Genomic DNA, 27,637 nt, shown 5'->3' with positions numbered 1-27,637 from the left:
ATTTATTTCTTGCTACAAAATTTTAGGCAAAAGGTATTTTTTGCACATAGTAATGGATTTCATCCAACTGCTGGCTTGTTTGCTGTATACACAGTAATTAAAATTTGTGCATTAGGCTGAGCTGCTCTTGTCAGATCATGCCACTGTGCTGAAACAATGGTCTGGACAAGATGCCTCAGAAGAGCTACATGCTGCAGATTTGGTTTTCATGCTCAAACACAGCCTGCACAAACTGCTTGAAGACTCTGTCCATGTAAGTACACTTCCTTGGCCACATTCCTTCTAGAAAACCAATGTGGCCTCCACAAGAAGTAAGAACCAAAGCAACATTTGGATTTTGTTTGGCAGTTTCTATGGGTATAGCTGAAAAGAAAAGAAAAAACAAGTATAGTAAGTCCCCCATCTCATTATTTATCTCTAGCAAATACCATGCATCCTAATCATACAACAGAAATACAGAAAAGGGCACTGCAGGATTGGGATTTTAAGATGTCAAAAGATATCTCACTTTGAATCATTAACTCACATCATTTGTGCATATTTCTAGATGATGCACTGATTGATCCTCTTCTCACTCACACTGATGTAAATTAAGTGTAACTCCATTGAAGTCAATGCAGATTTACAATGGTGTAAAAACAGTGTAAGTGAGAGGAGAATCAGGTCCATAGCTTTACATATGTGCTTCAATATTTGGCAACAGATAAATGATGGATTGACAATGAATAGTCCTGTTCTTGTTAGATTAGGTATGAACCCTGCAGTCATTTTAACATTTTGTATTTAATATATTTCTGTAAATAGTCTTGTAAGAATTTGTTTACTTTAGGAATTGAGTTCAATGCTTATCACAGTGAAAGGCCAACAGCTATAGAGAGCGAGATGTTCAATGTGCTTATACAGCTACGTCAATGCTCAGCATCAGTACAGGGTTATTAACATCATCATTATTATGTATTATATGTATTCCAGTAGAACCTAAAGGCCCCAACCAAGATTTGGGCCCCAGCCAAGATTTGGGTTCCATTGTACTTTGATCTCAGTGGGAGTTAGGTGCCTAAATACCTTTGAGGATCTGAGCCCTAGCAGACAGTGCCTGCACAAAAGAGCTTACAGTGAAGACAGGCAAAGAGTGGGAAGGGAAAGAGGCACAAAAGAGTGACTTCCCCAAGGTCACACACCAGGTTAGTGGCCCTCTCTAGGTTAGAGACTGCTAGTAAATGAGTTACTCAGAATTAGATCAGCTGTCTAAAATTAGACTCTAAACTGTGCAATGATTTGGGCATATGCATACATAGAGATTACAATGAATAATTTTGTCTTTTGATTTCAGTGAATTCAGATGGCCAAAAGTATTCAGAGGTGAATGGCTCGTACATTGTTCCACTGGGTCACCTATAGCAGAACCCTTGATAAAAGAAAAATAAAGGTAAATTAAAATCAGATTAACAATATAGAAGGCACATGTATTCACAAAATGACAGATCAATGCAACTGTCTAACTATTTTCATACGGAATAACTATCTGACATGACATGATGTTACTGCAACTTAATGGAATTGTTCATGCTCGGGGTGTAGTGATTAGTTATTTAAAGGAGCTGCCATTGAAAAATGAGTAACTGAGATTTAATGTGTGTTAAATGTATTTATTTTTTACATAGCAAAAGGCCCTGATATACACTAAGGCAGGGGTCGGCAACCTTTCAGAAGTGGTGTGCCGAGTCTTCATTTAATCACTCTAATTTAAGGGTTCAGTGGCCAGTAATACCTCTTTCTATAAGTGTATAATATATAACTAAACTATTGTTGTATGTAAAGTAAATAAGGGTTTTAAAATATTTAAGAAATTTCATTTAAAATTAAATTAAAATGCAGAGCCCCCCGGACCGGTGGCCAGGACCCGGGCAGTGTGAGTACCACAGAAAATCAGTTTGCATGCCGCCTTCGGCACGCGTGCCATAGGTTGCCTACCCCTGCAGTAAGGGCAGAAGCCTTGTAAAACTGCAGTTTTCAAATATGCTTTTTTGCAGGAATGGAAAAAATAAAACTACAAAAAATTGTGATTAGGTTCTACAAAAAAAATTGCATTATATTTTGACAGAAATAAACAAACAGGTCTTCTGCCAGACAAAGAATGTTTCTTCACCTATCCCTGTCTCTGATATAATTAAGCATTGTAAAACAATGGAAGCCCCATTTGCATGTAGAGCTAACAGGAAAAACAGGTTGATTGGGGGATGTGAAACCAATTGGGTCCGGAGCACACTGGAGAACAAGCAACGGGGAGAAGAGTCTTATCTGGGGATGCACTTCAAAAGGGACATGTCAAAGATTTACTGGACTACATGGGGAAGGAAAAAGGCCCCCTTTCCGATCCTTCACTGAGGGAGCAAAAAAGACATCGCTTTTCACATTCATGAAAATTGGATCCTGGCCATGTGGACTAGTGATGCTGGGAGGTTGCTTTAGGTGAGAAATTGCTTTAGACAAAAAGAACAGGAGTACTTGTAGCACCTTAGAGACTAAAAGAACAGGAGTACTTGTGGCACCTTAGAGACTAACAAATTTATTAGAGCATAAGCTTTCGTGGGCTACAACCCACTTCTTCGGATGCATATAGAGTGAAACATATATTGAGGAGATATATATACACACACATACAGAGAGCATGAACAGGTGGGAGTTGTCTTACCAACTCTGAGAGGCCAATTAAGTAAGAGGAAAAAAAACTTTTGAAGTGATAATCAAGATGGCTCAGTACAGACAGTTTGATAAGAAGCAAGTGTGAAAATACTTACAAGGGGAGATAGATTCAATGTTTGTAATGGCTCAGCCATATCTTCTGTCTGTGTGTTCCATTCTATGCATCTGAAGAAGTGAGCTGTAGCCCACGAAAGCTTATGCTGAAATAAATTTGTTAGTCTCTAAGGTTCATAGATTCATAGATTCTAGGACTGGAAGGGACCTCGAGAGGTCATCGAGTCCAGTCCCCTGCCCGCATGGCAGGACCAAATACTGTCTAGACCATCCCTGATAGACATTTATCTAACCTACTCTTAAATAAATAAATAAATAAATAAATAAAGGTGCCACAAGTACTCCTGTTCTTTTTGCGGATACAGACTAACACGGCTGCTACTTTGAAACCTGCTTTAGATAAGGATTTTAGCCGGTTAGAGTTAACTTTGGACTCTAAGGCCTGGTCTACACTAGGCTTTTATGTCGAATTTAGCGCCGTTACATCGAATTAACCCTGCACCCGTCCACACCACGAAGCTATTTAGATCGACATAGAGCTCTCTTAAATTCGACTTCTGTACTCCTCCCCAACGAGAGGAGTAGCGCTAAATTCGAAATGGCAATATCGAATTAGGCTAGGTGTGGATGGAAATCGACGGTAATAGCTCCGGGAGCTATCCCAAAGTGCACCACTCTGTTGACGCTCTGGACAGCAGTCCGAGCTCGGCTGCTCTGACCAGCCACACAGGAAAAGCCCCGGGAAAATTTGAATTCCTTTTCCTGTCTGGGCAGTTTGAATCTCAGTTCCTGTTTGGACATCGTGGCGAGCTCAGCAGCACTGGCAATGATGCAGAGCTCTCCAGCAGAGATGGCCGTGCAATCTAATAGAAGGAGGGCCCCAGCATGGACTGATAGGGAAGTCTTGGATCTTATCGCTGTGAGGGGCGATGAGTCCGTGCTTTCAGAGCTGCGCTCCAAAAGACGGAATGCAAAGATCTACGAGAAGATCTCTAAAGCCATGGCAGAGGGAGGATACAGCCGGGATGCAACGCAGTGCCGCGTGAAAATCAAGGAGCTGAGACAAGGCTACCAAAAAACCAAAGAGGCAAACGGACGCTCCGGATCCCAGCCCCACACATCCTGTTTCTACGAGGCACTGCATTCCATCCTAGGTGCGTCCGCCACCACTACCCCACCACTGACCGTGGACTCTGAGGATGGGATATTGTCCGCGGCAGGTTCCTCGTCGGACATGTTAGCGGACGGGGAAGATGAAGAAGGAGATGAGGAGGACGAGGCAGTCGACAGCGCTGGCACCGCTGATTTCCCCGACAGCCAGGAGCTCTTCATCACCCTTACCGAGATCCCCTACCAACCGTCCCCATCCCTTACCCCGGAGACAGAATCAGGGGAAGGATCAAGCAGTAAGTGCTTTAAATATCTAAACATTTATTTTTACAAGAACTGAAATATTTATAATATTAACAATGGCTTTTTCCTAAAGTGCTTAAACATGTAAACAATAATCTGCAAAAAAACTGGAATATTTACAATAGTAACAAAGGGTTTTTCATGATTTGTCTGCCTTAGACTCTTCACAATTTAGTCCCAAGTATTTAAAAATTTTTTTACAATGTCCGGTAAGTCATGATTCTGCTGCCCAAGACGCTCCACTCTTTAGTCCCAGTGCACCTACGCGAAAATCCGGTCAATATGGCCGGGGATAGAGGCGAAATCCTCATAGGAGAACTCCTCGTAGGTCTCATGAAGGTACATTTCCACCCTGTTCATCAGGTTCCTGGGTAGGGCGATCTTATTGGGCCCTCCGTGGTAGGACACGTTTCCGCGCCACGACACCATCAGGTACTCTGGTATCATTGCCCTGCAGAGCATGGCGGCAAACGGCCCTGGTTTCTGAAGGCTTTCTCGAAGCATCCTTTCCCTCTGGGACTCCGAGATCCTCAGCAGGGTGATGTCGCTCATGACGCCCTGCTTTGAATTAGGGAGGGGAATGTTAGTATTGGGACTGCTTTACAGCCACGCGGTGGAGGGAGAGGGGCAGCATACAGGGATCTTTCCCTGGGACAGCCGCGATGGGGTGGGACAGGGGCATAGTTCATGCTGTCCTGATTGCTGGCAGCAGAGACTGGCATTGCTTTCAATGTGAAAGGAGGCCAGTGCTACTAGTACAGTGTTAAGCAGCCAGAAGTCTACGGCTTACCATGATTGCACGCTACAGAAGTTCAGGTGTCCTGCCACGCTTCTCAGATAACTGCAAGACCACTGCAAGACCCCAGGCACTGAAGGCGAGGGCCGAAAATTCGACCTTGTCCTGAGTGCGCATGTGAGAGGTGCAGTGCATGGTCTTGTTCACAGAGAAAGACTAGGTTCTTTGTACACAACTTCATTTATCTGTCTCAGGAATTCACTCCATTTTTCCCATTCACACAGACACATCTGCGACTGTCTCCCAACCCAGCCTGTCAGCACACTCCCAGAGGCTAGCGCAGATTAGGAGGAGGAGGAAGAAGAAGACGCGGGAGGACATGTTCTCAGAACTAATGAGCTGCTCCCGAGCCCAGGCAGCCCAGCAGACACAGTGGAGGGAGAACTTGTCACAAATGCACCGAGCAGTCATGGAACGGGAGGAGAGGTGGCGTCAGGAGGACCAGCAGGCTACTGAAAAGCTGCTTGGACTAATGAGGGAGCAAACGGACACGCTCCGGTGCCTTGTGGATGTTCTGCAAGACCGGAGGCAGGAGGACAGAGCCCCGCTGCAATCTATCTCTAACCGCCCTCCCCCGCCACCAAGTCCCACACCCCCCTCACCCAAAGTACAAAGAAGGAGGGGCGGCAAGGGCCGTTAAAACTTTCAGTCAACCCCTGCAGACTGCTCTAGCACTAGAAGGCTCTCATTCCCCAAAATTTCAAAAGTCCTTTCCTACACACCTCACAGAAGCCCCCGTGCAAGTTTCAACCCCCACGTTTCCTGTGTGGTTCATAATAAAATATTCGTTTCTGTTAATTACTGTTTCCATGATTTTCTTTTGGAGGACAGTCTGTCTGAAGGAGGGGAAGGGGCTTGGTAATTGGACAGGACAGTCACCTTTACCAGGGTACAGAGGCAGGGTAAGGTCCAGCATCAGGACACATACCCAGTGCAGTGACTAGTGACCCTGGTCAATCTGGGAGGTGGTTTTCATGTTCGGGGGGGGGGGGGTTGCTCTGTGACTTTGTGGCGGGGGAGGGCAGTTACAGATCAAATGCATCACAGAGCCGCGCAGCAGGGGAGCTGTAACCCTCCTCCCCCTGCCAGACAGTCACATAGCCGACACATACACGCTGTCCCGCCCAGGAGGGCTGGCAGGCTCTGTTGAAACAACCAGTCCACCACTGCGGAACCTGTCATTCCTGGAGTTTAGAAGCATCATTTGCATCACAACACTAAACCCGCACCCCGCCACAGTCTGCGTCCCAGGTTTAAAACATTCCCGCGAAAACAGTAATAAAGACAACGGTGTTCATTAACAAAACAGAACAGATTTTATTTTTTGGGAAGGGGGTGAAGGGGGTATGTAACTGGAGAGGATAGTCAACGGTAACTGGGTAAAGAAACGGTGGCAAGTTCAGCTTCTGTGTCCACAAACTTAAAATTCACTGGTGACCCTGCTCAATCTGGAAACTGTCTTTCAAAGCCTCCCGGATGCACAGTGCGTCCCGCTGGGCTCTTCTAATCTCCCGGCTGTCTGGCTGGGAGTAATTAGCAGCCAGGCGATTTGCCTCAACCTCCCACCCCGCCATAAAGGTCTCCCCCTTGCTCTCACAGAGATTGTGGAACACACAGCAAGCTGCAATAACAATGGGGATATTGGTTTCGCTGAGATCACAGCGAGTCAGTAAGCTTCTCCATCTCCCCTTGAGACGGCCAAAAGCACACTCCACCACCATTCTGCACTTGCTCAGCCGGTAGTTGAACATTTCTTTTTCTGTGTCCAGGGCGCCAGTATAGGGCTTCATGAGCCAGGGCATTAGCGGGTATGCTGGGTCCCCGAGGATCACTGTAGGCATCTCCACATCCCCAAGAGTTATTTTGTGGTCCGGGAAGTAAATACCTTCCTGCAGCCGTCTAAACAGACCAGAGTTCCTGAACACGCGAGCGTCATGAACCTTGCCCGGCCATCCAACGTTGATGTTAGTAAAACGTCCCTTATGGTCCACCAGTGCTTGCAGCACCATCGAAAAGTAGCCCTTTCGGTTGATGTACTGGCTGGCCTGGTGGTCCGGTCCCAGGATAGGGATGTGAGTCCCATCTATAGCCCCACCGCAGTTTGGGAATCCCATCGCGGCGAAGCCATCTATGATGGCCTGCGCGTTTCCCAGGGTCACTACCTTTGACAGCAGTACCTTCACGATTGCCTTGGCTACTTGCATGACAACAACCCCCACGGTAGATTTGCCCACGCCAAACTGGTTCGCGACTGACCGGTAGCTGTCCGGCGTTGCAAGCTTCCAGAGGGCTATGGCCACTCGCTTCTGGACAGTCAGGGCTGCTCGCATCCAGGTGTCATTGCGCTTCAGGGCAGGGGACAGCAACTCACAAAGTTCAAGGAAAGTCCCCTTCCGCATGCGAAAGTTTCGCAGCCACTGGGATTCATCCCAGACCTGAAGCACTATGCGGTCCCACCAGTCCGTGCTTGTTTCATGGGCCCAGAATCGCCGTTCCACAGTATCCACAAGACCCATTGCCACCGTGATGTCCTCGGCACTGGGTGTCGTGGTTTCAGACAGGCGTGTGCTACTCTCGGAGTTCAGGTCCTCACCCCGCTGCCGTAGCCTCCTCGCCTCATTTCTCTCTATCTGCCTCTGGGAAAGGTCGATGATGAGCTGCGATGCGTTGACAACGGCCACAACTGCAGCGATGGTCGCAGCGGGATCCATGCTCGCAGTGCTGTGGCGTCCGCGCTGTCACTGAACAGAAAAGTGCGCGAACTGATTTCCCGCCGGCGCTTTCAGGGAGGGAGGGAGGGCGGTAGTGACGGACGGCTGAGGACAGTTACCCAGAAGCACCCTCGACAAATTTTTTTACCCAGAAGGCAATGGCGGCTCGACCCAGAATTCCAATGGGCAGCGGGGACTGCGGGAACTGTGGGATAGCTGCCCACAGTGCACCGCTTCCAATGTCGACGCTTGCCCCGTTAGTGTGGACTGACAAAGTCGAATTACTGTCCTTAGTGTGGACACACACGTTCGACTTTGTAATATCGATTCCACATATTCGATTTAACTAAAATCGAACTACTCTCGTAGTGTAGACATACCCTAAGAAACATGTTATCCCTTTTGTTTTACATGTAACTTGTTGTCCTTGCTCACTATGTCTTACATCTTAATCTTTGTAAATAAACATATTTGTTTCACTACAAGTAGATTCCAGTGCTGTGTTTTTGTAAGGGACCTTATCCTGAGTTGTGTCAGTCAACCAGAGACAATGTATTTCTGGGAGTGTCCAGTGACAGGGGATGGATACTACAGAGTGGGACGCTGGCAGAGGGAGGGACTTGGGAGATGGTGTGCCTCTGTCACTAGCCTGCACAAGAGAGGGTGAGGTCTGTGGAGACCTGGAAGTCAATGCTTGTCTGTTGCCAGAGGCTGTTGGTTTCAAGGGGCTGAGCTACAGCAGGCATCAGGCAAGACAGCTTCACACTAAGGACAGTTGTGGTGAGGTGCCTCACAACCCTGAGTACCACTGGGGAGCATCACAGTGCTACCTTTGTTCGAAAGCTATTCTATTCTTTATGTCTTCCATCTCTGACAAATTAAATAAACAAAACAAACCACACACCCCAAAGCATAGAGCAGCATGAATTTTGCTAATTGTCTACTCTCATGTTTTCCATCCCCTTCTTTTGACTCATTTCTCTATTGTCTATCCATGAATCCCTTACTCCCATTTTCTGACTCTTACCCCCTCCCTAATCTTTTTATCCTCTCTTTTTTTCTTTGTTCTCTCCTGACTGGTTTATTCCATTGAATTGTCTGCAAAAAGGGATGCAGAGTGAAACTTAACAATGATGTCGTGTTGTAAGTTTAAACCCAAAAATACCAGAGTGAAGAGAGAAAGATAGTTTAGTAAAATTTACACTGTGGTTTGAAAAGGGCATAGATATTAATGGAGTGGAATTGTAAGGACATGCTGACAGGGCACTAAACTGCAAGGTCAGAGTCTCAGATGTGGGATAGCACTCTCTCTACCAGCACCTGGCAGACCATTAGAATGAGGAAATTTAAGTCACACTGCATAATATGCCACTGAAAGGCAGTGATCAAAGAAAATGATAATTCAACTAGAGAGTCAAATATGACACTATGATGACTGGCACTACTAGTGTCTGTTTTGTTTTGTTTTGTTTTTGGACAGATGAAGATTTTTTGGGCAATTCAAAATAAAAGCTGGAATTGGCTATATCATGCCTTTCCTCATACAATGAATTGTCTGGATTACTCTGGGTGAGAAAAATGGCTTGGGGTTAAAAATACTTGATGCAAATGACACTTGCTTTTATTAGTTATATACTCTGAGAACAGTCAAGATTTGTATGTATTATTGTAGTTTCATACAGCTGCATCAGCCATGCCTGCACTAGGTACTTTAAACTGAAACTGCCATCACTGAGGCATGCCTGGAAATAAGAGATATAGTTTCTTCATGTTGGGTCAAGATCCCTGTGTACATTTTTCTGATTATGGATCAAGTCCATGATGTCTTCCACCATTATGTTTATAAGTGCAAAAGATATCAAAAACTGCATTTACAGATGATGTAAGAGCAAATGGCTGTGCAATTAAAGGAAACAGATGCAGTGTCTGCATTTCTTATGGTCAATCAGCCTTGAACAATTGAAAATGGGGATAAAACCTTCTAAATTGTAATTAGAATGTTAAGTGACACAGACTCATGTCTGGTGGATTTGCACCTCATCTAGCAGACAGGTGTAGCCAGCTTCATACAGGGAGTTGTCTGGATACGAGAGCAATCCTGGAGTAGCTCTTCTTAGAGAATGCTCTCTGCTAGGCTGAGGTTGTGTTTCTGAGTGGCAGCATTCTAAGTTTGATCCTGTCTGGAACTGTGGAGTTCTAATTTTCTGCTACTAATGGGGAGCTGAAGCATACATGAAAGGTTGAGAGGAAACCACAGATTTACTGGAAGAAGTGTGAGGAGGCATGCAAAAGTAGCCAATTCCTGAAATCAGTGAAAGCCTGGAGTCCTCCTGATCAGAGTCGTTCCCAGCTGAGCACGGGTCCCCACAGTCTAGTAGGGGATTAAGCTTCAGAGAGGGAAAAGGGGTAAATAGGTTTTTTATCTCTGCCTTGAAAAACTTCTGCTATCCAATACATCAGTGGTCTCCAAACTTTTTTGAAGCAAAAAATAAAAATAAAAAAAGCCACTCGGACTCCCGCCCGAACTGCCGAAGCAAAAAAAAAAAAAGCGCTCCTCCTGCCACGCCCCCCCAAGGATCCTCTTGTGCACCCCCTGGGGTGTGCGCACCCCACTTTGGAGACCACTGCAATACATCATCACTTTGTAGTAGTCAAGTAAGTTACAGCTAAGATACTAAATTCATCAAAATGAGTGGCTGAACAGATTCCTCGCCAGTGGTTTTTATCCCCTCCAATAATATTTCTCTATTTTCTATGCTGCATGAAACATTACCGACCTTTGACAGTAGGAGGAGCAAGGACCAAACAAATGCCTGAACATCCAAGAACTTTACTTAATGGAGAAATGCAGGTTAGAATCAGATTTTAAGGGGAAACAGAATCACTACAAAAAATTGTAATGTTCTACAGTATCTTTTGGTTCTATACAATACCCCCACACCAGGATATGTTTAAGTCTCTATTATTGTTTGTTTAGCACCAACAATGGGTGCAAGACTGCATGATGTGTAAAAAAACAATCCTTGTGCAGCCCACAGTTCAGTGTGCATTGTGTCCCCCTTCGTGCCAGATTCATAGAGGATATGAACCTGCTACAACTGTAGTTTTGTGTTTTAATTCTGGGGGTCCTGGGTTCAGTTCCAAGATGACTCTTGAGCCTGAGACCTCGTCTTTAACTGAAGTGGAAGGAGGGAGGAGGTGGTATAGCCCTCACTAGAGGCCCTTGGAAGCATTATGCTGGCAGGAACCAGGAGAAGTAATGAATGGATCATACTACACCAGGGGCACGGGGAAAAAATGATCTCAGTGGTGGTTCCCCCAATACCCATATAACAAATGTAGCCTGTGCTTCAAACCACACAGCCCCACAATCAATAGGCAGTGCATGGGTTTCAGGTCTATGGTCACACCCAGATACTCCCAATCAAGAGTGGTGTTTTGCTTGCCAAAAGTGGTAGCTGCCTGGTCTCCACTTCTTTACACTACCAGTACAGGAGTTCTAAGAGGGTCAAAAGAGGTCTCTCCTTCCTGAGTGTACCTGTACTGAAGCAGCCATAGCTGATTTGCAACAACTTGCATCCTGCTTAACATTAAATTGGTGTAACTTTTAACATATTCATGACACACATATAATCTCCCTTCAGTTTCTTTAAACTTCGGTTCAGTACTCTAATCTATTTGCATGATCTCCGTGGTGTCCTAGATTTTCTGATGAAGATCCAGATCAATTTACAATGGCAATAGCAAGTTTCCCTGCATCAAATCAACATTTTCTACTTCCAGATGTCAGCGGTCCACTGCAGAAGATTATGTAATTAATTAGCTCTTAGCCCTGGCTAGTTTCTCTTTTACAACTTTACTTTTATTCACTGTCATATCACTCCGCGGAAAATATAGCCATTATGCAGACCACAGGACCAAAGAAATCTTTAACCATGTTGTTAACTGATTTAAGAGGGTCAACAGTAAAAGCCTGATTGCTCTATCTGGTGATCAGGATGAACTATTTTAAAAAATCTATTGTGTTTTTACAGTTTAACTGTTATTAGCTGACATTGCTGCCTGTTGGGCAGCTTCATCCTTCAATCATATTTCTACTAATATTGATATGGGACTTCCTGTATAAGATCACATCATCTGTGTCCCTTCTGCTGTTCTGGACCAACAACAAAGCCATGTCAGCACTTTGGCCCAGGTACCATCTGAGATTGAAGGATTTTGAACTTCCTTCCTATCTTTAATCATCAAAGGGAACCAAATGATTTTTGCATTAGGCATTGGACTTTTATGTCACAGAGGTCATTGCCAGGGATTGCTATGGAGGAGTTCAAGTACCCTGAAACATGAGCAAATCACAGTATGACGTGTTTTATAGGAGCTGGCTTACAAGAATGCTGATCAACAGAAGAACTAAGGATTTTTCACCTTGTATTAGTTAAGCCTCTCCAATAACTTCAAAGTTTATCAGAGTGGAAAATGGGAACTAAAAATATCAGTATTGATGTACAGTAGTACTTAAATACATCTCATTCAAATATAGCCTGTTCTTAGATCTATGCAGTTTTCAATCTTACTGATTGCATACATACATACATACAGGTATAGAGAAAAACATAAAAAAGCCTCAACTTACCATGACCTGGTGAAAAAACATCATCCAGAGAGTTTAGACATAACACTGGAATTCCTATTGACTTCAGCTTGCGACATGGACTAGCATCTACATAGTAATCATCAATTGTACGGTAGCCAAACATGACTGAGGTGAATTGCTTATCAAACTCCCTAATGGTTTTAGCCTGAAGTAGAGAATTCAAATCAGGAACAACATCAGTATTTGGAAACCAAACCATGAAATCAAAAGAGAAAAGATCTATCCATATACCTTCATGACAAGATTCAGATCAAATAATTTCTCTAACGTTTGTCGATGTCTGGAAAAAAATGAGGGGAGGGGAAGAAAAAATGATTTTACAGATGTAGAAGTTGTCTGCCTTACAAATACATACTCAGAAATAAATATCATCATAGAGTAAGAACACATTTGTTTTATTTCTCAGACTTATAAATCCATCTGTCCAGGACACTAAGCAATGTGCACTTACTTACAAATACAACCAGAAACTAGGGCTGTCAATTAATCGCAGTTAACTCACGCAATTAACTCAAAAAAAGTAATCGCGATTAAAAAAATTAATTGCGATTAATCGCAGTTTTAATCGCAGTGTTAAATAATAGAATACCAATTGAAATTTATTAAATATTTTGGATGTTTTTCTACATTTTCAAATATTTGATTTCAACACAGAATACAAAGTGTATAGTGCTCACTTTATATTATTTGTATTACAAATATTTGCACTGTAAAAATTATAAACAAAAGAAATAATATTTTTCAATTCATCTCATACAAGTACTGTAGTGCAATCTCTTTATCAGGAAAGTGCAACTTACAACTGTAGATTTTTTGTTACATAACTGCACTCAAAAACAAAATGTAAAACTTCAGAGCCTACTCAAGTCCACTCGGTCCGACTTCTTGTTCAGCCAATCACTAAGAAAAACAAGTTTGTTTACATTTATGGGAGATAATGCTGCCCGCTTCTTATTTACGTCACCAGAAAATGAGAACAGGTGTTTGCATGGCACCCCAGCATTGCTATGTATTTACATGCCAGGTATATTAAACATTCGTATGCCCCTTCATGCTTTGGTCACCATTCCAGAGGACATGCTTCCATGCTGATGATGCTCATTAAAAAAATAATGCATTAACTGAATTTGTGACTGAACTCCTTGGGGGAGAATTGTATGTCTCCTGTTCTGGTTTACCTGCATTCTGCCATATATTTCGTGTTATGGCAATCTCAGATGATGACCCAGTACATGTTGTTCATTTTAAGAACACTTTCACTGCAGTTTTGACAAAACACAAAGAAGGTACCAATGTGAGATTTCTAAAAGTAGCTACAGCACTCAACCCAAGGTTTCAGAATCTGAAGTGCCTTTCAAAATCTGAAAGGGAAGAGGTATAGAGCATGCTTTCAGAAGTCTTAAAAGAGCAACAGTCCAATGTGGAAACTACAGAACTTGAACAACCAAAAAAGAAAATCAGCATTCTTGGTGGCATCTGACTCAGATGATGAAAATGAACATGCGTCAGTCTGCACTGCTTTGAATTGTTATTGAGCAGAGCCCATCATCAGCATGGAAGCATGTCCTCTGGAATAGTAGGCAAAGCATGAAGGGACATATGAATCTTTAGCGCATCTGGCACTTAAATATCTTGTGACGCTGGCTACAACAGTGCCATGCAAACACCAGTTCTCACTTTCAGGTGACATTGTAAACAAGAAGCGGGCAGCATTATCTCCTACAAATGTAAACAAAATTGTTTGTCTGAGCAATTGGCTGAACAAGAAGTAGGACTGAGATAACTTATAGGCTCTAAAGTTTTACATTGTTTTATTTTTGAGTGCAGTTATTTTTTGTACATAACTCTACATTTGTAAATTCAATTTTCATAATAAAAGGATTGCACTATAGTACTTGGATTAGGTGAATTGAAAAATACTATTTTTTTTTACAGTGCAAATATTTGTAATAAAAAATAAATATAAAGTGAGAACTATACACTTTGTATTCTGTGTTCTAACTGAAATCAATATATTTGAAAATGTAGAAAACATCCAAAAATATTTAAATAAATGGTAGTCTATTATTGTTTAACAGAGCGATTAATCACAATTATTTTTTTAATCGCACGATTAATCTCGATTAATTTTTTTAATCACTTGACAGCCCTACCAGAAACATGGATGAAATCTGCATTAGTCATTAGAAAGCTGACAAGGATAAAAAGGAGAACTTTGATTTTAGGAACAAAAAAATCATTTCTTTAAGACTACATGTGAGCAACCCTTTCCCCTCCTTTTTGTTTTCAGAGTTGATTTTTTTTTTAACAAATTCATATCTATGTAGCCATCAAAATAAATGTGTTAATGTTGGTTAGTTTATAAAGAAAATCAAATTGGTGCCATCCATCCAAATCATGAGTAACCTTACGATAATCAATGTGTGCATGAGGTGAAATTCAGTCCCGTAAAAATGACCAGAACAAAGCCTACACACCATTTTAAGTCCCACTTCAGATTTATTTTGAAGACTGCAATGGTTCACTCTGTACAAGAGTGAATTCCACCCATGAAGAAAATCTTTCAAGCAAGGAGACATTTCCATTTCAGAATTTCCTGAGATTACACACACAAAGGAAAGCATTGTGTGAAATGCAGTAATAGCATTCCTTTCCCAGGAGGCCATATATCTGGCTTATATTCTATACTAACATCTTCAACCTTTCTAAATATTTCAGAAGGTGACTCACCTACTAATAGAGGACTGTAAACAAGTAGTCAAGTAGTAGTTAAAGAGAAGCCAATTTAGTGGTTTCTCCAATGATTCTGCAGACTCAAAAACATTCCAACCCGCCGAGAAAATTGCAGCTGCCATCAAAGGGGTTTCTCGGCCAGTTTGGCCCAGGTAATTTAAAAGAAGCATGCTACAAAGAAGAATAAAAATAAAACAAATCAAATTGTCAGATCACTCATTTAAATATAATCACATGTATAACAATCTGCCAACTTTAAGCCTATTCTATTGTAAATGGGTTCTTGCACCACCCTCATCACCATGGTATCTGCCTTCCAATAGTGCCTTAAGTGATGTTACTAACATCTGTCATGTGTTTCATTTTCTCTCTCATCCTGTCCCCAGGACGAGGGTATGCAGAGTTGTGTTTTGTTTTGTTTTTGTTTTTTGGGGTGGGGGGGAGGTATTTTTAATACGTACACACTGCTAATTGTTTACTTTAGAAAAGGCAAGGTCAATTCAGTGTGCCTTGCTCTTGGAACAGAAAGTTTTGCTCTTGGAGCAGAAAGTGCTAGGTCTTACAATATTTCATTTTTCTTAAAACTCTTGAAAACTGCAATCTACCCAGTGAGACATGTGTGGGCTGGCGACAGTATTTGGGAATTTTAGCCTCCACCATTGCATCACACTTGGGAGCATATATGGTGGGCACAGCTCTTGAATATAAAGGAGATGAAGAGTTATTTAAAATTAGGAACAAATATAGCCCAGAACCCCCAGCCTAATTAAAGTCTTGCCTTCCTGACTACTGCTACTTAAAGTCTCCATTGCTGCTGTATGCCTGAGATGAAGGAGAGCTCACAGAATCCTGCCACTCCAGATGCACAAAGATTAAAAATAAATCAGGAGGATGGGTAGGATAGTACAGGAGAAAAACAGAAGATGGCCTGAAAGCTAGAAGGTCAAAAGTTTCACATTCCTTTGCTGTCTAAGGGCAGATTGTGGCCCATCCTGCCTGCTTTCACAGGGGACTATTGGAGTATATGGCATCCCCTTCCTCCCTTGCACCAGCTAGTGATGGGTACCAGTGCAGAAGGGAGAACAGTCTCCAGAGGCTGGTACATCCCAACCCTACACATGTTGGCAGGGAGCAAACAGGAAAGAATGAGGAACAAGCAACATGCTGGCACAGCTGTACTGTCCGGCATACCAGGGGATGTAAGCTGTGACTGGGATAAAGCTGATACAGGGTTTGTATCCCCACATCCTTGAAGTAGCGGGAAACTGGGAGGCAACACAGCTACATGCTGCCCCATACACAGAGCTTATGGAAAAACCCACAATTGATTTCTAAGCCAGTAAAAATGTTGATGTGGTAGAACAAGCCACAAATGGAAGCTGGACAATATATGTGGTGGGAAAGATATTGAGAAGCTTCATGCTAGAGAAGCAGTGCCCCTTCCAAAACAGACTGAAAGGCAAAGAGAAGTGTACTTTAATTTAAATGTACATCACAGGGAAGTAAAGTCAATGTTTTATTTCCTTCTTAATCAGCCAAAATTAAGTTTCTTCTAGCCCTGCAATCTTCTTATGAAATGTTGTGGGTCGTGTTGCATTTTTAAAAATGTCTGTCAGGATTCTACTTGTATTTTGTTTTTGATTTAGAAAGTTTTTTAAATTATTGAAGAAATAATTTAAAAAGTACTTTAAGATGAGGATTTTGAATAGTTGCTTCTTATAAGGTCCTGATACTGCAAAGACCTACGCATGTGCTTAGCTTTAAGCAGATAAGTAGTCCCATTCACTACAAAGATGCTTAAGTTTAAGCATGTGAGTAATCCCAATGTAGTCAATTTGGGACTACTCAATTGCTTAAAATTAAGCATGTGCATATGTCTTTGCAAGATCAGAGCCTAGAGGAGAAGGTAACAAGACAAAATAGAGCATGAATCTATTATATGATTCAAACATAAAAGACACAATGAAAACCAGTTAAGATTAGTAAGGAACAATGGCAAACTTAAAACCACAACAACCCCAGGGAATGCAGAGTAAATCCATATACATACATTCATCACCGTCTCACATATGCAAACCAACAGACAGTCACAAACACAGATTGGTGGTTCCCCTTCCAAATCGAGCCTATTCAACCACAATCAACCAGGTTACACCCACCCACCTCGATTCTGCCATTTGCGATAATCTATGGGGGGAAAGTGTATGTTTCCTACATACGCAACAAGACAAATCCAATACACATGCAAATGACACATTCCCAAACAAACTTCAGTGGTACAATGAAATTACGCATAGCAAAATATTGATAGTTCACCATTCTAATTAGGGTGACCAGACAGCAAATGTGAAAAATCGGGACAGGGGTTGTGGGTAATAGGAGCCTATATAAGAAAAAGACCCAAAAATCGGGACTGTCCCTATAAAATCGGGTCATCTGGTCACCCTAATTCTAATACTAAAAGCAAACAACTGGTTAAGGTGTCTAAAGGGGAACAGTGCCAGATTAAAAATCCAGAACTGGAAGGAAGTAAAGATTAGTCCCACAGGCACATTGAAGCAGGTAAATCCATTCCACAGAATTATTCATTATGCAACCAAATAAGCTACACTATGAAATGGGGAGTGCAGAAAAATCTCAGTCCTAGTTTTTTGTGATATTTCTTATTTTGTATTTATAACAATAACAACAAAAACCCTGCAATGGTCCAAATCTTGGTTCCATTGAAGGCAATAGCAAAACTCAATTGGACCAAGATTTGGGCCAATAGGGTTTAAAAGCTTCAAAGTTACTTATTTACCTCATTATCAATAACTGTGTCCACTGAACAAATCTGTAATTATCCAATAACTTGCAAAGGTCAGTATGGCTTAGTAGGTAAATGCCAGTACAGAGAGCCACATTGTACCCATCCTCAGCACAACCCATAAGAAAGGAACAGAGACAGTAGTAATTTCAGCCTTGAACTCACAGAATTCCCAGTGAAAATTTCCCCTCCCTGGAACTCCTTAATAAAGAGACTCTCTGGGTGTTTCCCTTCCTACCTTGCAGCACAATTTTCCAGGAAGTTGTGCTGGCACTGCACATTGTCCATTCTAACAGTGCTGTACTTCCCTTCTCTGGATAGGGGCCAGCACTGAGTGAGTGTTAATAATACTGCTTTTAGCAGATTAACTCACTGGTTTTGTTGACAGTATTACTTCCTGCTTCTGAATCATACATCTCTGAAGCCCACCCTTCTTCTAACAAACCCTAACTATAAAGTGAGAAGCCCTGCTAGCGTGAAGTTAACTCCTAGGGCTTCCACAGACTGCTAGGCAGGGAAAGGAACATAATACATTGGCTCCACTTCCTCTATTTTTTGGCTCTATTTTATTTTTTATCTGCTTTCCTTCATCCTTTAGAGCAGATGAAAGTAGAGTTGCTGTAATGAGGAAGTTTGGGAAATACTGATTTGTGACATTTTAATAAGTGCCTGTGTACTCTGCAACAAGATGGACCAAAGTTCTGCAACCAGCTTCTGGGGCACACTCAGGGCTTGTCTACATTACCCTCAGGATCCACGCACACCGATCGATCCAGCGGGGGTTGATTTATCGCGTCTAGTGAAGACGCGATAAATTGACCGCCGAGCACTCTCCCATCGACTCCAGTACTCCACCAGAGCGAGAGGCGCAGGCGGAGTCGACGGGGGAGCGTCAGCAATCGACTCACCGCAGTGAAGACACCGCGGTGAGTAGATCTAAGTACATCAATTTCAGCTACGTTATTCACGTAGACCAGGCCTCAGAGAATATCGGCAGAACTTTACAACAAACTTTTAAACAGAGGCTTTATTTAATTAGATTTGATGCTGAAGAATGAAATCAGCATGGGAGCCCCACTGTTATTTATTTTGATATCACCTTCAGTTTATTTTACAATTACCTCACACTTTCAGTTTTTCTACAGATCAATGCCTAACTGTATGATGGCAGTTGTCAAGGAGAAGCCGGAGTTTTGACAGCTCAGTACTTTTGGCATCTGGGGAGGTGCAGTTCCACTTTGGAATTGTGCAATAAGCACATTGGGCCTGATCCACAAACCATTGAAGTAAGCGGAAAGATTTCCTTTGATTTCAATGGGCTTTGGATCAGGCCTACTAGTTGGATGTTTATGCTAAAATGATCAGCAGTGAAATAGTTAATAATAAGACACTTTGTATTGTCCTGTTTAGGTTTCATAATCAATAATCCAGTGTGATGAATGAACACTTCACACCTCTCAGAGCTACTGTTTCAGGCTGTCTGCAAACACAGAAAGATATCATTAAATTGGTTATATTCAATTCACATTTTAAAGATTTTCAGTGCAATCATGGGCTTCTCTAGACAAATATAAAATATATTTGTAAAGGTGCTAGTTAACATGCTAGCACATTTGAAAATCATAGTGTAGACAGGTCAAATCATTGTTAACATCTTAGCTAGTCAAAGTGAACTCGAGGCTCCCCTTTATCTATACTAGCAATGAGAATTAAAACTGCAACTTGCCCTGTCTATCCTGAGGTTTTAAAATGTGTTAGTTAAAGATGGTTTTCAAAACAAACCTTTTATCTTATTCTAGACAAGCCTCATGAAGTATAGGAACACTATTTTTTTTAAAGTGAAATAATGGATTTTAGAGCACAATTTTATAACCAGGGTGAATTCCATGGCAAATTCCACAATCACAAAACAATTAATGGAGACCTGCCTATATGGATAAAAGTTCAATTTTACACCCATGGGTTTCAAATAAGATTTAATACATTTGCAAAACCTATTTGTGGGGGCTGAGAAATGAAATTCAGCCATGTAGATGAGCACCCATCCCATTGAATCATGCAACCTGCTGAACAGAACCCTTAATTAGGATCTTTGTTGATTTTTGTAACTGTATTAACTATTTTAACTCCATTTCACTCCAAAAAACATTACACTGCACTAAACTACAGCCAAACAGCAGCACTCTTAGTTCATGATTGGTAAACTAAAATAAAGGGATTTCTGTTACATAAATTCTTACCCTCCCATAGAAACACCTGCTGCCATAAATGGAGCTGAGGCATGCATGTTGTGTATATGATGAATAACAGCTTCCAAATCCTCTGTGTTAGCAGCACAGTAAGTCCTTGGTGTCTGTAACGAGCCACAAGGAAAAACACTAGCATAAGCATTTGCATCATCCTTAAGGACAAACCAAAGAGGAAGCTGAACATGACAAACTTAACATTTCCCATCAAACTACAGTAAGATGAACCTACATAATTTTGGGAAAGTAGTGGCAGTAGGAGTCATATTTTTGAGCACAACTAGCAGCTCAGAGGTATGCTCAATATCTGCAACTGTCCAAAAATTAACTGGCCAAATTCTGGACATAGAGTCTATGGCTGAAATTTGTTCAAAAATTGATAGGCATCATTGCTAGTTAAAAATCTATGAGGAAGTAAAGCACATCATGAAGACTGCAATGTGTAGAAAGATGAGTGGCCTACAAAAACTCTCTAAAATGTGTGTGATGCCCATTTCTTCATCTTAATCCACATTTAAATGTGCTAGCAAATATTCAGTAGAATTAAATTTACGTATAGAAACTTTTAAAAAACTAGTCAATATTTAGGTACTACAAAAAATCTTGTTTAAAATAGCTTTAGTACTAATGCTATTAAAATCTCTTTCAGACTAGGCTGTCCCTTTGAGCATTTTCCAATTCTAATTTAGGGCAGAGAATACCCTGAAGAAAGCATTATAACTTCTGATATCTTAGTTTCTTGCAGAAGCTTAAAATGCAAAAATATTTAAAGCTGGTTACACTGAAAGGCATCCAAACAAGAGATCTGTTCATTAAAGCTCTGATTTAGGAAAGCACTTCCGGAAGTGTGTTCTCCATTCCTGTTCAGGACAACACTTAAACACAAGCTAATTTTAAGCATCTTTTCAAGTTCTGAATAGGAATCCTTTCCTGATCTGGGGCCTGGAGAGACTCCCACTGCCTTCAACGAGAGTTTCACCTGGTCCTTATTGTCCCATCTCCCCTCGACTTACCCAAAGAATAAATAAGACTTTATAGTTTTACCTGCCCAGGTTGTGGAAGGCAGTACAAGTGGAGGCATCTACCCTCAGGCACAATAAGAACCCAATAAAATAGCCTCCCCCCCCCACCCCACCCACACCTACACCCATCAAGTTGTAACCTGTGCATTTCACATATGCCAAAACAAAGATTTTTTTAACTGTATATTTGTTATTAAAGATGCCAGGGGAAAATCCTGACCCCACTGAGGCCGGTGACAAAACTCCCTTGACTTCAACAGGATCAGGATTTCACCTCAGGTATTTAAAATATCATACAAGATGTTTTAGTTTTGCTCATTCAGAATCTCATGAACCTGAGGCAACAATGTATTTTCAGCATTTTTTTTTTAACTGCTTGCAATTAAACAGCCTGGAAATTTGTGGCTGGTTTTAACATGTTTAATTAGACAAAATTAATTAATTTCAATTTACCTAACAAGAATATAAAAATACTGATGTTAAAAATAAAATACAAAAGGGGGGGGGGGAAAGCTGGGACTGGGATAATTAAAACGACATGAGTTACCACTTACTTTTATTACAACTAATTAATTATAAACTGAGTGTGAATGTATTTTATTTCAATTAAATAGGCAAGTCTGCAGAGAGAAAAGTAAATTATTTTCATTAAGGAGAGTACAATGTTTTTCATAAGAAAGTATGCGTGACTTAAATACTGTAAAAACAGAGAGATATTGGGCTTATATTACATTAAATTCCTGTAACCCTAGTGCATTTCCATGTGCTGTATAAGGATATTTTAAAACAATAAAATAAATGCATCTGTTGCTTTTTCAGCTGAAATGCCTGTGCTCATCTAACATAATAATTTCCAAACAGTAATTCAATCTAGCAGATTAACATTCAACAGAACACCAATGATTTGGTACAGTATTTTTTAAGTCCCGATCCTTTAAATAGGCATTGTTTAATGGAAATTTAAAGTTAAATCTCTCTCTAAAGACAAGAACACGAATTATTTTCATTAATACGTTTTATTATGTTGCCTGACTATGCGTCAGACTCATTACTTGGGGATTTTATATAAATATGTGGGGGAAAAAACCTGCAGAAAAAATGTTAAATACTTAAATACTGTAAAAACAGAGAGATATTGGGCTTATATTACATTAAATTCCTGTAACCCTAGTGCATTTCCATGTGCTGTATAAGGATATTTTAAAACAATAAAATAAATGCATCTGTTGCTTTTTCAGCTGAAATGCCTGTGCTCATCTAACATAATAATTTCCAAACAGTAATTCAATCTAGCAGATTAACATTCAACAGAACACCAATGATTTGGTACAGTATTTTTTAAGTCCCGATCCTTTAAATAGGCATTGTTTAATGGAAATTTAAAGTTAAATCTCTCTCTAAAGACAAGAACACGAATTATTTTCATTAATACGTTTTATTATGTTGCCTGACTATGCTTCAGACTCATTACTTGGGGATTTTATATAAATATGTGGGGGAAAAAACCTGCAGAAAAAATGTTATAACTTCAGCTGTTTTAGTCCATAGTAAGATCTTATAAAATATGTTAAGCCGATTATACTGAAATAAACACAAAGCATTGAAACAAGAGATCTTTTCACTTACTGAATCTGAAATTCATCAACAAGGACTTTGTGTGTCACAAAACAGCTTTGTAGATACATCTCCAAAAGTATGCAGAAAAGTGAGTCTTAACAGGGCAGTGTTTTCACTGAAACATTTTAATGGGTTAAGAGAAAGCATAATGGGCATTTTTAAGTTGTTTTAAAAATCAGTGGATTAAAAAATGCAAACCACAACAATACACAGCATTATGCACACTCATAACAGCTGCAGAACTTGCCAACAAAATATATATGAAGAAACAAAGCTTATTCAGCAATATTTCAGCACATCTTGAGCCTAGCTGCAAAAAGAGCTTAGCTTTAAGATTTCAGTAATTTATCACTAGTTTCTAAAATAATATGCTGTGTAAATCCTTAAAACAACTTCCACTAGTAGCTCATCTTGTATTGTAATTGTTGGGGAAAAAATAAAAGTAGGCTTATTTTAAAAAAAAATCAAAAAACAAAATGTTTCAGATAAAACTGGTTCATTCATACAATAATGCATAATGGTGGGTCAGTTAATAATGGCAAAGTTTTTAAAAATTTTATCCAGGTCCAGTTAAAATTCATACAGACAATTTGGTTTGAAGTAACTGCCACTGCTTATTTCTGATTTATGTGTTAAAACATTAGAAAATTTTGCAATGGATAAATTACAAATGTACATTTAGATACTATAGTATTGTTGGAGAAGAAAATACAAAAGCTATTAATTTTGCTGGTAGAGATATTAAATTATTCAAATCTTTCTAAAATGAAATACATCAATGTAATACACTACATTTTTATTGTGCAGATTAGAGTACATTTATTTATTGCTGCAAAAATCATGTTATCCTCCAGAAAAGCAGCTATCACAAAGCATTTTTATTGATGACATCCAACCACCCAAAATTCAGAAAATGACAGTATGATTTCTGAACTTTAAATGTCTATGGTTTGCTATTTATCAAGAAACATGGAGCCCCTACAAGTAAAGTAGATGCCATATAAGAAATTAATAGCCTTTTTAAAAGGTGAATATATGCCAGTTATAAAATCAAGAACTAAGGGCCTGACCCAAAACTCATAGAAGTCAACAGGAATCTTTCAATTGATTTCCAGGGCTTTTGATCTGGCCCTAACTGACCAACCACATTTTAGCATATTCCACTATAAGAACTGAGGTTAAAAATCGAAGATGGGTGCTATTCTAATCTGAATAAATATAATTAGAGATGTGCATTCAGTCAACTACAGGCTAGATTCTATTTGTTAGTTTGCCACATCAAGTGTGGTCATCTTAGATTAGAATCCAGCCCTAAGAATTAACACTGATAACTTCAATATGAGCTGTCTATACAATGAAAGTTCTTATTTTAAAAAAAATTGATCCTTACCAAGAGAGTCTCACCAGCAGTTCCTCGGTTATTAAAAACCACACATCTAAAAATTGAGAAGGTAAATCTGAATATATACATTGTTTATTGTATAGACGTGTACAAAAATCATCTTAGAATTACACTTTTATTTTTAAAGGTCATTTACAAATAAAAATGTAATGAAAATACATAAAGAAATGTGTTCCAATAAGACGTCTAAACTTATTTACTAAATATGTAAAGTTCTTATCCTGCAATCTGACCTGCTTGGATGGACCCTTACACCTAGGGTGACCAGATGTCCCGTTTTTAAAGGGACAGTCCCGTTTTTTGGGACTTTTTCTTATATAGGCGCCTATTACCCTCCACCCCCATCCCGTTTTTTCACAGTTGCTCTCTGGTAACCCTACTTACGCCTGCATAGAGATTCACTGAAGTCAATTGGGTTGTTTATGGACACATGTCTGCCCATGAAGATAAAATTGCAGGATCAGAGTCAGTCTATATAATCCCTATTTGGTAGTAGACATGAGCCAGAACCAAAACCATAGATCCAAACACCCCAGAGTTTTGTATAGGTTGTTAGGGAGGGGAGTTTTCAATCGGTGCAGCATGGACCTCTCTCTATTTGATCCTAGTGATAGTGGCAAAACTTTCTGGTAGTAAGAATTACCTTGATTTAAAGATTTTTAGTTTTCTTGATAAATCTTATTGTTTTATTTGTCCTCTCTACTCTACTCTAAAAACTTTTACTTTTTTAAAAAGTTGATTAAATGCAAAAAAGATGGACTTATTTTTCTTTTAATTCTAGTGATTTTATTGCTTAAAATTAATTAAAAACAAAACCACCCTATTCTGTTGTGATCTGACCTAAACTTTTTTTTAAAAAAGTTATATTCTTCCACTCTTGGGAGCCCTGCTGTGTACACATTTGTCATGAATACATATAAATACTTCTATTTTAAAAAAAGGTACCCAAGTTTTAGGTTTTGGGGAGGGGGTTCCTAAGTTATTTTAGTATCAGAGGGGTAGCCGTGTTAGTCTGAATCTGTAAAAAGCAACAGAGGGTCCTGTGGCACCTTTAAGACTAACAGAAGTATTGGGAGCATAAGCTTTTGTGGGTAAGAACCTCACTTCTTCAGATGCAAGGACTTGTATGGATCAAGTAGCCCAGCCTTGCCAGAGCTGGCACCTATATATATATATAGAGAGAGAGAGACAGACCTATCTCATAGAGCTGGAAGGGAACCTGAAAGGTCATCAAGTCCAGCCCCCTGCCTTCACTAGCAGGACCAAATACTGATTTTGCCCCCTCAAGTGGCCCCCTCAAGGATTGAACTCATAACCCTGGGTTGAGCAGGCAAATGCTCAAACCACTGAGCTATCCCTCCCCCCTAGTCATCCCCCAACAGTCCCCTCCACATTCACCTGTTTGGCACTCAACACAACAGCCCTCCTCTTAAAGGAACAGAGGAAAGGTTACAAAAATAATTAATAAGACACGTTTATAAAGAATTTAGGGAATCATTTTTCCATTCCCTTACACCTTGTGTGGTAATTTACACCTGAGCAAAGTATGTCCAAAAGCTGCTGCTCTGACATCTTGCATTTTGCACACACTTTGCACAAGGTGGAGGGCAGTAGAGAAATAGGCCCATACAGTGCTCTATACAATTCTTATTTATTATTATCAAATATTATCCTATGTAATTGATTTCTGTAGATATCAGTTGCTCTAGTAGACATCTTATACACACACACATACATACAATTTTAGTTGAACAAGCAAAACGCTAAAGTTAGGAGTACCTATATCCCAGCATTTCACTCTGTTGGATCATGTGAAGAATGTAGGATTCCTTGCTTGTTCCTGTGAGGCCAGGCAGTAATAGGATAGTGGGTCTTGTGCTGGCATCCGGAAAACATATGCTGTCATTATTATCAAACCAATCCAGTGAAATCTGTCCTCCATCTGGTGTTTTAATAAGCTCACTGAAAGGAACAGTTCAAGAGACAATACTGATTAGGGTTTTTTTTAAATGTACCATGAAAAGTATTTACAGTTCAGAAAATATTACCTGTGGAATTTATATCCTTAATCTTATTTTAGTATTAAAAGTATTAGATAGCAAAATTCGTGGGTAATTATAATTCATTAAGGGCCAGACCTTCAGCTAGTGTAAGTCAGTATATTTCCTCTGCGGAGCTATGCTGATTTCCACCAGCTGAGGACCTAGTCCTTTGTGAATTACTGGTGAAATCCTGGTCCCATTGAAGTCAATGGGAGCTTTGCCATTGCCTTCTAAAGAGATTTTAATAACATGCTCATCACTGTAGTATGAATGCCATCCAGTAGGACATTAAGCGATGTGACTAACTTCTGTCACATGTTTTTTTCCTCTCATCATCTCCTTGGGGGAGAAATGTGTGCAGGGGGGTTTGTTTTGGTAAGTTAAGGAGGTTTTGTGTGTGTGTGTGTGTGTGTGTGTGTGTGTTTTATTGACACAAACACACGTTGCTTAAATGAGGCCAGGATGTCACCCTATGTCAGTGGTTCTCAACCTATTTACCATTGTGGGCCACATATGTGCTATGTGGGCTGCATCCAATACTACCTGAATGGCCCTGAGGATGTCACATGAGCCACAGCTCTGTGCTGATTGGGCTGTAAGCAGCACGCGGGCCACAGGTTGAGAACCCCTGCCCTATGTCTACAAATTTTGCTAGTTAGTACTTTTAAAACTCATCCGTGTTAAGACTGCAACAAACTTGATAATATGCCAAGAAACTAAGCAAGGCTTAAACCATCAGATCAAGTTTTGAGTCAGTTTTATAAGCATACTGTATTTTCCCTGTCATCTAGCAACTTTCTGATGAAGAAAGTGAACAAACGCTCATATGCTCTATGAATTACCATAATGAGGCCTGTCTTGCATATAACTTTTCTTTCCTCAGCAATACAAGTACAACACTAGTAGCACTTGCTGAATCACATATTTTGAAGTGAATAAGCCAGATCCTGGGCCCTGTTAAGTCTGCTTTGCACTGCTTCAGCAATGAGAAGCAGACTTAAAGTTGCTCTAAATGGCCGGTGAGGATTCTTCTTGCATGAGGCAAAGCTCGAATGGCACAAAGTCACTGTTCCCAGATCTATGCCACCTTCCTCACAGACCCGGGAATAGAGGAAATGTTGTGGGGCAGGGAAAGGGGGCCTGGCCAAAGCAGTGCCGTGCTCCAGCCATCCTAGCTGTCCTTTAGAATAGCCATTTAGGAGCTATTGCATGCTGAAGCTACTCTACGTTGCACAAGGGGCTGAAGTAGCATCTGCCAGTGGGCCCAGGTTCAGAGGAATTGTAAAGGTTACATAAAACCACTTTTCCCTCACCCTCGGGGCCTGTGCCAAATGCAGCTTTGAAGGACCTGAAGATTGAGCCCCATGTGTGTGTAAGGGAGATTATTAGAGAAGGAGCAATAAATATAAATACCTATTCATGTCGTAACTCAAGC

The 27,637-nt window shown here is 40.6% G+C and overlaps 1 protein-coding gene across 2 annotated transcripts in view; it reads right to left on the bottom strand.

The window, feature by feature from the left end:
- Nucleotides 1–184: 184 nt before the first annotated feature.
- The window catches only part of ABHD3 (abhydrolase domain containing 3, phospholipase), a 36,150-nt gene continuing 8,697 nt past the window's right edge, over nucleotides 185–27,637 (bottom strand). The window contains exons 3-9 of one of the 2 annotated variants that reach the window (XM_065399621.1): nucleotides 25,940–26,122; nucleotides 24,149–24,194; nucleotides 20,114–20,226; nucleotides 15,065–15,238; nucleotides 12,566–12,614; nucleotides 12,314–12,479; nucleotides 185–363 (exon numbers count right to left, since the gene is read on the bottom strand). In XM_065399621.1, the coding sequence (XP_065255693.1) occupies nucleotides 185–363; nucleotides 12,314–12,479; nucleotides 12,566–12,614; nucleotides 15,065–15,238; nucleotides 20,114–20,226; nucleotides 24,149–24,194; nucleotides 25,940–26,122 (910 nt within the window). The remainder of the gene's footprint in view (nucleotides 364–12,313; nucleotides 12,480–12,565; nucleotides 12,615–15,064; nucleotides 15,239–20,113; nucleotides 20,227–24,148; nucleotides 24,195–25,939; nucleotides 26,123–27,637) is intronic. The other variant, XM_065399622.1, reaches the window with a different exon arrangement.

The sequence above is a fragment of the Emys orbicularis genome, chromosome 2, assembly GCF_028017835.1.
Source record: "Emys orbicularis isolate rEmyOrb1 chromosome 2, rEmyOrb1.hap1, whole genome shotgun sequence".
NCBI lineage: Eukaryota > Metazoa > Chordata > Testudines > Emydidae > Emys > Emys orbicularis.
Note: the sequence above shows the minus strand (reverse complement) of the source record. Positions and strands in the feature narration are given on the sequence as shown.